Consider the following 11,487-nt stretch of genomic DNA (forward strand, 5'->3'; position numbering starts at 1 on the left):
GATAAAACAATGTATTTACACATACACACACACACACACACACACACAAACAAACAAACAAACACACACACAGTGTCTTTCTCACCTTATTGCCTCTTAATTAATACAGGTAAACCATGCACTCCGGATCCCTCTTTCGCAGATAATTACCAAGTTCATACTGTTTCAATCATTACCGTTGTTATTTCTCACGTTCATAGCTCAAAGAGAAAATAATTATACACACTTGCATCTTTGTTGTCAAATTTGAATAGAACACACCGTATACTACCCCATTCTGTCGTGCACTATTTGACGGTTGAAAGCGGCTACATCACACAGCTTAATTCAACATGACACAAATTATTTTGCTATTCTAATTCATTTATTGAATTACAACGTGATTACACGGTATGATTTTGACAAGTTATCAATTGCTTTGCTCTGCGTTTTTATAAATACAGATTTCTTTATGGTATTGCTGTTTGCCATACGGCTGACGCTGCAGTATACGTACTGCTGTTGGTTCATGTAGGACCTACGTTATCCGAGGAGCTTTGCCATTTAGTTTGGCCCCGAGAGTTTGGCGTGCAGATTACAGCTCCAAGGAACGTTTTAATGTTGATTTAAGGAATAAATCAGGCTGATGGGCTCAAAAAATTTTAATAATGATATCACATGCACCTTGCAGAGATGAATACTTGGAAGACTGGCTGGAAGATTCTTAATTGTTGTGCAGTACACGAATGTAACACACGCATTTTTTTCTTTGTATGTCACACTCTTTATTTTCTTCATATTTGCTTAATTTGATTTTATTTGATTTGATTCCATTTGATTTGATTTGATTTATCTATTCTCTGTGTGACATCATTTACAATTCCCTTTTTAAAGTAATATTCTACATACTGTAATTTCTTGGCTTAATGAGCAGTGCTGAATTACATCTGGCACCCCGTGCTAGATGAACCAGGCGTGGAAACGGCCGTAATGGCCACCATCGAACCTGCCCCAGGAGACAGACTGATTTGGGCGGTGCCATCAGCTGCAACGGTGATGACGTCTCCCGAGCAGCCGAGAGCCGTGGATTCGCCGCTGATGAGATCGCAGTAGGTTCCGGCTGGAAGTCCAGTCTGGCGAGTGTCTGAGACGTCGCCCGACTCGTTGCTCATCGCGAAGAAGGCCTTGCCGCCGCGAGAGAAGGAAATGAAGTTGTTGCCGTTGTCAGCCCAGTTTTCAACCGCCGCGGTACCGGCTACGTTGCTGAAGCAAGCCATGTTTCGGATCGCACGCCAGCGATGTTCGCAGATCCAATCGCCGGTGCACTCCAGAGTTGTCGAGTCGAATGTGGGTGAGATGGTATTGCCGTTGCCGTCGGATGGCGGGCCTTGATCGGTGTCTGCAAAGGCGTATGAGCTCATGACGCGCTTGGTGCCATAGTTCCAGGCAAGGGTGAGGGCTGTTGCTTTTGTGTATGCGTCCGGGGACTGGAAGTTAAGTATCTCGCCGCCCGCACCGTGTCCACGCTGGTTGTCATGGTTATCGACAAACACGAATGCGTGGTCAGACGGAAGCAGCCCCAAGGTTGCATCCGGGAAGTTCTCGAACTCCGCGAGCGACTGCTCACCACGTCCAAGCTGTGCGATGATCTCGCAGTACTTGAATTCTGTGACGTCACCACTGTGGATGTAATCACTGGACATGATTGGTTCACCACCCATATCTATCACCTCCTGGTAGAAGTATGGACGGCCTCCAAAAGAGCAGTCGTTGAGGCTATAATACAATGGAATAACAAAAATACCTTGTAAGCCTACATAGAAGTATGGGTCTATCCCATTCATCAAGGAAATGCGCGTCCGCAGAAGAACACGCGGACTACTCTTTATACAAACATCGAGCAAAACTGCTGGTGCAATAGAAGGGGACCCATTCTTATAATGGAAACGATAATGGGCCAGGAGAATTGCTGAAAAACGAACGTTATAGATTTGTTCCTTTTTTATTCGCTTTGTGTAGTGTGATCGAGAATTTTTAGATTTGGTTAACGCTTGTATAGGCGAAGGTCTGGCTTCTTGAGCTATTGAAGCAATGAATATGCCACAGACAAGAATATAATCATATGAAAGGTTATGCATGCCTTTATGTCAGACAAGATTGGTACTCTGTAAAGATCAGGTGCTGGAAGAGAACGCGTAAGGAGAGAGATCTTAAAGAACACTTTAGAAGAACTTATCTCTCCTCGAGGGCTCTCAATAAATCTTTAGGAAGATTTAGGCCTACTTTAGAAGGGCAGAATGACCATAGTGATGTGATCCTAGAACTGTCGAGGGTATAGTAGGTCTACTCCATATCTCTCTAAAAAAAAAGATCGAGTGAAAATTATTCACTCTTGAAGGAGTGAATACAAAAAAAAAGAGTGAATTAAGAGTGAAATTGGAGTGAATTTTGAGTGAAAATGTTCGTATTCACTCATTTTAAAATGACCTCAGGGATCACTCCAATTTCAAAATCTTCGAGTAATCCCTGAGGTCACTTAAAAATGAGTGAAAATGAACATAATCACTCAAAATTCACTTCAATTTTACTCGAAATCCACTCATTTTGTATTCACTCCTTCAAGAGTGAATATTTTCACTCGATATTTTTAGAGAGTAGAGGTCTGCAGTGACAATCGATAAGAGTGGGGTGGAAGTAGTGGCAGCATACACTAATAGACTGTTGTACCAGCTATGTGTATAGCAGGACATTATTTATACGTACTGGTGGCCGGCGAGATGTTCAATCTCTTCCACATCCATATGTTTGGCCGCATCGATGCGGAACCCAGCCACCCCGTAGCTTAGGAGTTTGTTAAGGTACCCCTCCACACTCTCCTCCACAATCTCTGTGCGGTAATCCAAATCGGGCAGGCCCAACAGGTTGCAGTAGCGCACTTGGTCAGCGTCCTGATAACTCTCGATGTTGCCTGCATCCGGTCGGGAGCACATGTATTTAGTTGGAAAAACTTAATAATCTAATTTACAGTCATTTCTTCTTTTTTTTTCAACACAATAAGCAAACAGTCTGTACATCCTAACATCATTGAAATTTACGTGTACAGATTGAAGAAAAGATAACGAAAACACGAGGATTGGGAACTACTCGGGATATAATAGTGATACAAAAATGGTCTGACTGAATTATGGCACATGACCTGTCTTGAAAGTGTGAATGCAGAAGACTGTCGTCAAATAAGCATGTAGCTTAAAGATACGACATCCTCAAAAGAGAGAAAAAACATACAGCAATTGCAACAATAACGATTACAGCATGACTGTGTTGTTTTGTTGTTCTTTTTATTTGTATATGTTTTATTTCTTTTTCTAGGACACCACAGTGATCAAACTGTTCTCTCTAAAGATCACTGCGTTTGTTTGTTTGTTAGTTTGTTTTTTGTTACCTGGCTACCCGCTTTATTTTTCATGGTGAAGAGAGGGACTATGCGTGAGTTTAATTGTCCTACGATGAATGCATCTTAAATGAACCCAAGACATTCTGTCTAAAAACCGAGAGCCTTATCCACTCTACCACCGTGCTCTATAAACACTCTACTCCGTTCTTTTGATCTGAAATAATCATGGAAATGATGATAGTAATAATGATGATGATGATAATAATAATAATAATAATAATAATAATGATAATAATAATGATAATAATAATAACATTAATAATATCTTCTTTATCCATGCAGATTAGCCCCTTCAGTATTGCCACTGTTCTAGTAGGGGGCCTTTACCAGGTACCCATTAATACACCCGGATCGAAAGGGACATTATGGATAAAAACATTTTGTTCAACTGTGAGGATGTAAGCACTGGGCGGGAATTGAACTTTTGGATTGAACGTTTGGAAATCGGGAGTCTTTATCCACTGTGCCACATCGCTCTCAATTAAGAGAGAACAGTTTGAACAATAAGGCACGAATTCATGATGGTGGTACAATCTTGTCCATGGTTTAAACCATGGCCAAAAACCATGGGACGCCAAGTGTCGCGTGGAATTATTTCGTCGACGAAATGAATACCATTAATTTGTAACGAAACGGTCGTTTCGTCGACGAAATGACTGATTTCGTAACGAAATAGGACCTATTCCGTGCGACACTTGGCGCCCCATGGTCTTTGTCCATGGTTTGGGCATGGGCAAGATTGTTCCACCTTCGTGAACTAGGGCCCATGTGTGCTATATATCCTTAAAAAAACAACAACAAACATGTACAAACAACAACAAACAAAAACAACAATGACAACAACAACAACAACAACACAGTCATACACGTCATAATACGGTAATCGTGACCTCCATAAAGGTGAATGAATATTTCATTCTCACGGCAAAGAGAAGAAAGCTGCGACTTCCAAGTCAAGAGGGATTGCGATCTGAGGGTCATTCTTCGTAAAAGGTTACGATTGATCTTACCATCAGTTTTCTTGTATCAAGCATAACTCAGTGAATTGAGCGTATTTACAAAGATCAGTCACCTTGTCAGTACTGATCGGTTAGTCTGTTTCGTAAAGATGCACTCTCGATTTACAGCACAATCATGCTTGATAGTAGATCGAGCGTAACTTCTTTTTTTTTCGCATCAATCATAAGATCAATTTTACGACCATAATGAAACGAGTCCTGACCAACTTAATTGGGATCTCGACTTGTTTACTTGTTATCTATGAAGTTGAGATCCTTTATTCTTCGTGATATCCTGTCGAATTGAAAAGTATGTGGCCTACCGGACGCGGTCGTGCAGCGTCCGTTGGGGACGTTGAAGGCGGACTGGTCGTATGGGACACCGTCGAAATTGTACATATCAGCTTCTTGGCCAGGAATAGCTGCATATATTGAAGAAAAATGAAAATAGTTTAGAATCCAATTTTTTGAGAAAATGTTACTATCAAGTATTCATGCACAGAAAGATTGTCAATTTGTGACCCTGCACCACAAAACCAACAAAAGTCGCCAGACATTGATTTTTAGTTACCGGCAGATTCTGAAAGAGCAGACTCTAAGCTTTAAAATGATGTATAACTCAATTCAAATGGATTCTTCTAACCTATATAAATATTGGAAAGAAAGCCACACTCTGGAAAAGTATATGAACTGAGAAAAGAGGCTCTGAAGTACAGCTTCTATTCAAGCTCTTAATCTTTACAAAGCCGTGCTACTTCTGCCATGAATGGGACAAAAAAACATGATTTTATAACCACTGTAGCAACAACAATGAAGTGATTATCAGATTAAGCTGAATGCCAGCTTTCACAGCAGTAGCAGTATCCTTTCAAAAGTTATTAGACTTCAGAGTGAAGAGTGTGCATACAATTTTCAAGAAATGAAAAGGGGCCTGTAAGAAAAATCTGATCACTGATCACACTACTCTATAAAAAAAAAAGGTTACACAAATATTAGTGAAAACCCACTTTCCCATTAAATTTATGATCCCAAACTCGAGAATACAGTAGAAGAAGAATAGCTCTTTCAGAAAATATGGAAGACTAAAAATTGACTAGTTGACCCATTTCACCTTTCTTGAGTTCTCACGTAAAATCAAGGTGTGCGACTCTTTGTTTGTTTTGTAATGCACCGTGATCACATTAATTTTGTTTGTTTGTTTGTTTAGATCAGCAAGAATAACTCTTTTCTTTGAACGTCTTCAAATCGTTACAACTTCAGGATAGTCTGATGCAAAGGAGAGTTTCTTCTTCCTTTGTTTTTTAATAAATTCACTTGAGTAGAGGGAAAACTAGGAAAAAAGACTGTGTGAAAGATAAAAGGAAACATATATTGATGTGACATTTTCACATCATGCAAAGTGGGACCAATGCCAATACATATAAACTTGAAATATTCAATAAATTTGTATGCTAATCTTTGTTAATAGGTAGATAGATGTATAATAGAAAGATAGGTAGTTGGACAGATAGATGGATGGATAGATAGATAGGTAGATAGATAGATAGATAGATAGATAGATAGATAGATAGATAGATATTACAAAAATAATTGATCTCAATATGTTCATATCAAAAAGGATAAAGATGTCAGTATGGAGATAACTTTCTCTGATATACTTGCATTTATTTCCGTAGCTTTAAGTTTCTATATGTTTTGAATTAAAATCTGGTAATTTTGATGATGGTTTTGTCCACTGATGTAGGCCTACTTCAACGTTTTATCGTGAATATGAGAAATAGATCAATTCGAATTCAATTCAATTCAATATTGAACTGCCAAACTCACCGGCTGCCATGTGGTTGATAACGGCGTCTACGTAGACACGGACCCCCGCTGCGTTGCAACGTGAGACCATTTCTTGAAACTCCAGCTCAGTCCCACTCCTACTCTCCAGTGTATAGTCCACGGGCTGGTAACGCTGCCACCAGGGGTAGCCATAATCGGCATATTCCCTATGTCTCATCGGGGGAGACACCTGGACGCCCGCGTAGCCGTAGGGACCGAGGAAGCTGCAAAATTGTTGATTTGATTTAATTTGCATTTGCAACCGACCGCCCGCCCGCCTGACCGACCGAACGACCGACCGACCGGCCACCCGACCTCAGAGTATTCCCATATACCCCCTACACACTATGTGTGGGTGGGGGTATTATCAGATGTAACATTCGTTCTTTCTCATTTTGGAAGGTTTTAGGGCAAGTTTTATGTTTAGCTATACGTCTGAAATATGAGATTTTTGTCATTGCTGTCATATGAAGTGACAAATAAACTGTGAGAGGATGATATTATAAACTTACTGATTTGAATATTTATAAAGACTGTTCAAGACGTGTTTTAGGGGAGAAATGAACTTTCAGAATATCATTACCTCCTTATTGTCAATTTGTTATCAATTTTGCACTTTTCTGCAGGGATTTTTTTTTACTCTTGTGAAAATGATCAAATTTTGGAGTAGATTTCTTCTTTAACATGCCCTCCTCTCTTGTAAAGTGCAAGATTAAGGACGTTTTCATGCATCCTATACAGACATCTAAAATATATATTATACAATATAGTCATTATCTATAACAGGGGTAGAGTTGATGAATAATCATATATACACATAAACGTCATACCAGTGTTCACACAATGAACACACGTCAATGAGGTTAACGGTTTGTGACCATCTCGTGCCGATTGACAAAGAAATCCCTAAATGTTGTACACACCATGGGGCGGATCCAGGAATTCTGTAAAGGGGGGGGGGGGCGTGACTAATATTTTCTGGAGGCACTTCCTAGACTCATTTCATTTTTTTCTTTTTATTTCTTTTGTTTTTCACGAAACATAAGGGGGGGGGGCGTGCGCCGGTTACGCCCCCCTCTGGATCCGCCATACACTGCACACTGTCCAAAGTCTGTGGCACCGCACCTCTCCTCATTATACATGGTTGAAGGAAAAGTACGAAGACAGGGTACACATTAATTTAAGTGTCACAAAGTTGACCGTTTTCTATTTTATGTATTATTATCATTATGAAAGAAACTTAAACCGTTCAGTTCATTTCAGTCTTCTTCTTTTATATCAACGTGACCACAGAGTAGAGTGTCTTATTGATCGAAATAAAGTAACATGAAGATAATTAGAAAGCACACTAACAAATAGACCGCATATATTTCCCAACTGAATGCGATCTTGGTTTTCATTTTGCATTGCATTGAAATAGTGCGCACATATCAAGAGACTTTGATGAGCAACTTTTAGACTATGTTTACATAGTTTATTAACTCATCATACTTATGACCGCTTGACACTTTTCATAGAATGTACAATTTGTATCTTACTTCTCGCATTCATCAGCGATGTCCGTCCATCTCCACTCAAAAAGGTGCACGATGACCGTGCGTCCGTCAAGGAAGTTTGGTTCCCCGACGTCGGCCTCTTCGTGCGCGTACGCGACGGCGAGGATCAGAATCAAGAATTTCAGCATGACGTCAGTATCGCTTTGATAACGATATCCTGTGTTTGATAAAGGATACATTGATTCAAAATAACTACTGTTCGACTACGAGGGGATCCACATCATTCATTAATCAAGAGTAACAGGCACCCACCATGGAGCTACAACCCTGCACCCCGCCCTGCACCCACTAATTCCCCCGTATCCTGTGCAGTTCTTTTGTGATCAGTAAGGTCCGGATACCCTACTCGAGTTGGACTCGAACCAATAACCCCCTGATTACTAGACAGGCGTCGTATCCACTAGGCTACCGAGCTTCCGCTCGACAGTTAGTGCTGGTTCTAATCCGTTATAGCAGTGGGCATTGCGTATATTCATTCAAATTAATTAATTCTTGAGTCGAGTATTGAAAATGATTGACATCATGACAATTACTAAAGCACTTTATGTCGATGAATGGTAATTTTTAAGGCTGTTTTCCTCCATTTTTAAACTGCAATTTCGCAATTCTTTTCGTTTAATAGTAGTAGTAATAATAATAACAACAAAATAATAATGATGATAATAATAATAATAATAACAACAACAATAATAATCATGATAATAATAATAATAATAATAATAATAAGGTCTTGTTTATCCAGGGTAGCCTCTTCAGCGTTGCCACTGCTCTACCAGAGGGTCCTGCCATTATCGTTATCCCAGCGTTGCCAGATACCCATTTATACACCTGGGTCGAGAGGGACAAAGTGGGTAAAAACACCTCGTCCAAGGACTTAAGTATACTGGGCGGGAATCGAACTCGGGTCCCTCCGATTGGGGAGACGGGGAGTCTTATCCACTATGCCACAGCGCCCCCACCCTTAATGCGATGTAGACACAAGAATAGTGATGCCCGACATTACAGGGTCTATTTGTTTATTGAAGATAGACAGCCCTATCGAGAAACCAATGTCTCGTGCTGTCAGCAAAACGGCATAAACAGTTAAAAACATGTCCATTATGACAGAATAAATATACACATTTTTGAATAGCCGGCGCTGCAGGATCTTGAGTGTTTCTCTGTGTACCATATGACAATCATGCGTACCAAAAGGCTCATAATAATGAGCTTTTTCGTCGATATAGGGATATAGTTTTCCTCGCAGTGATAGTGGAGGGCGGGCTTACTGCCATGAATAGTCATAAAACATTTTTAAAAATCACTTTCAAGTTAATTGCGATTGCAGTCGTTTCGAAAATTGATATGTCACGAAAATGAAACGCTTTTGTCCAAGAAATTGAAGTAGGCCTATTTGCAATTTTACATTTTTTATTTGATTTTACAATTTTCACATTGCAAAAACAGAATCGCCATACTTTAATAGAGTAAAAAAAACTTAATGCATTTCCTATTCTATGTCTCTATTGTACTCACCAGTTTAACACTAGTTTATGTCTGCGAAAACATGAATTCATCGAATCCTGAGGATTTTTTTGCCGCAAAAATTCATCATCAATCATTTTTCATGATTAACAGCCCCACTGTACATTGCGTATCAAAGAAAAAAAAAAGGTAATCCAACTTTGGAGGGCTATACGATTTCACAATTATAAGCTATTGAGAGCGCGATGTTGATTATGAGGAAAAGCTAGGGAACTCTTCCATTATTTTTTTTCCTCTTCATATTTCAAGACATGGCGTGTCGCTGCGAGCCATGTGTTGAATATGAACAGAGAAAAAAAGTTAATGACAAAATTGCATTTTTTTCAAGTTTGTGTGTTATTGTGAAGGAAAAAATGAATGTCTCACCGCATGGATAAGATCTGTCAACGAAAGTGGCCCAAATAGACCAGCCCTGTACGAAGGCAGGTTTTGCGTTTTAGGGTTTTTATGTTTTCGGGTTTTATCCTAACATTTTTATGGTTTCATAACCTTTTAAACATGGGCCCACCTGTCCCATTAAACTTTTGTCACTCCCACAGAGGCGAGAGCCCCACACTGTCCATATTCTCTGTTCATATTCAAACACATAGCTGGCAGCGACAAAACCATGTCTTGAATATGAAGAGAGAGAGAAAAAAAAAAAATGGACAATGGTTGATCCTTCATGGGAAGGGACCAAGTTATCAAAACAACGTTTGCCATGTTGAAGGCTATGAAACCATGAAAAGGTTAAGAAGAAAACTCACGAAACCTGCAGTCGTGTGAGCTGGCCTGATGATTTGACTACTTTTCATTGACAGATCTCATCCATGCAGTAAGACATGCATTGTTCCTTCAAAATAACACGCAAACTTGGAAAAAAGTTGCAATTTTGTCATTCTTGTCTTTAAAGTTTCATGTGCTCAATCATGCATGACGTTTTTCAAACATAAATTAGGTATCAATGTCAAGGGGAAGAGTTTTCCCTTTTTCCTTATAAACCAATATTGCACTCTCCATAGCTGGCAATTATAAAAAATCATGAAAAATAGTAGGCCCTCCAAAGTTTGGATTACCTTATTTATTTATTTTTTTTACCTCTGTATATTTTCACTGTTTTTTATTGGAGAAAGATTAAATGGGGACTGGTGAAAACTTATTAAGTCAGACAAAGGTATGAGCACTTTTAGTCGTTCTACATTTGTTTTGCCAATTTAAGAATGGCTATAAATTTTTGCCACTATACGAAGGTTTTTGAAAAATTCTGCAACAAAAATACGATGATTTAAACGACAAAATGTAATCAAGTTTAAAGTGACAAAGGGCTCCCCCCCCCCAAAAAAAAAAAAACAGAAACAAAAACAAAAACAAAGCAAAAAGAGAAAAACACAACAAACAAACAAACACTTTTCAACCTACCGCTTGAAACCGCTCCATAAAGTAGTAAGATCTTAAAACAAACAGCCAACAAAAATGTAATATCTTGGGTTCGATGGGTTGGGCCGAGGAAGGGAGGACGTAAATAAGGAGTTAACCCATGGTATTAAATACGTATACCTATCTACTCCACATAGACTTATTTCAAACTATGGGTGTGGCCTCGGGTTATTATTATTATTTTTTTTTTGTTATGAAAAGTTCGAAGTGGTTTATACTCACCGATGCAAGTGTTCTCTGCAAAGCGAAGTCGAGATGACAACTTGGGGCTCTCAGATCGGCACTACGTTCCAACCTTGCAACCGGCTTCAATTTATCCTCTTGGCCAACGGGGGAGACACACCTAGATGGTACGAAGGTCGATGATATAGCCGGAGGGAAAATGGCCACATGTTACCCGTCACGCGAGGTATGAATTTGAATTTGCTATCATATCACGTGGCAATGTCTGATGTCAATAGCTCCTCTTAGAATCTGCTGAATAATGGGTCGAAACCGGAGCAAAGGTTTTTACCAGGGTTCTCCTAGATACAAAGTTTTCGAGAGGCTGACTAACTTTTCAGAACTTTGCCATATATGGTAACTGATAGTTCTGAAGTTTGTTTGCTCGTAACTCAACATCTACGTGCGACCAGTCAGTCGAATCATGGAGCTACAGTCAAATCGTGAGAGTCATACAATGCATGTGCCATTCCTTATCTGTGTACTAACTGACTTTGAATGTCAATTTCTG

The 11,487-nt window shown here is 39.5% G+C and overlaps 1 protein-coding gene across 1 annotated transcript; it reads right to left on the reverse strand.

Moving 5' to 3' along the window:
• Window positions 1-757: 757 nt before the first annotated feature.
• LOC139716726 (alpha-amylase A-like) lies at window positions 758-11,046 on the reverse strand. The gene is made up of 6 exons (XM_071628256.1): window positions 10,977-11,046; window positions 7,797-7,971; window positions 6,259-6,482; window positions 4,755-4,853; window positions 2,743-2,947; window positions 758-1,755 (listed from the first exon to the last, which is right to left on the reverse strand). Exons 2-6 carry the CDS (start codon window positions 7,940-7,942, stop codon window positions 921-923), a joined length of 1,509 nt encoding a protein of 502 aa, XP_071484357.1. The 5' UTR covers window positions 7,943-7,971; window positions 10,977-11,046; the 3' UTR covers window positions 758-920.
• Window positions 11,047-11,487: the final 441 nt, after the last annotated feature.

The sequence above is a fragment of the Diadema antillarum genome, unplaced genomic scaffold (assembly GCF_040938485.1).
Source record: "Diadema antillarum isolate AM-2024a unplaced genomic scaffold, OU_Dant_1.0 scf00000069, whole genome shotgun sequence".
In the NCBI taxonomy this organism is placed as follows: Eukaryota; Metazoa; Echinodermata; class Echinoidea; order Diadematoida; family Diadematidae; genus Diadema; species Diadema antillarum.

Excerpts from the sequence above, each read along its gene's own strand:
- LOC139716726 (XM_071628256.1), bottom strand. The coding sequence starts at position 7,942 with ATGCTGAAATTCTTGATTCTGATCCTCGCCGTCGCGTACGCGCACGAA. Across the intron at positions 4,854-6,258 it reads TATCAACCACATGGCAGCCG|CTATTCCTGGCCAAGAAGCT; the intron begins GTGAGTTTGGCA and ends CAATATATGCAG. Across the intron at positions 2,948-4,754 it reads ACGCTGCACGACCGCGTCCG|GCAACATCGAGAGTTATCAG; the intron begins GTAGGCCACATA and ends GACCGGATGCAG.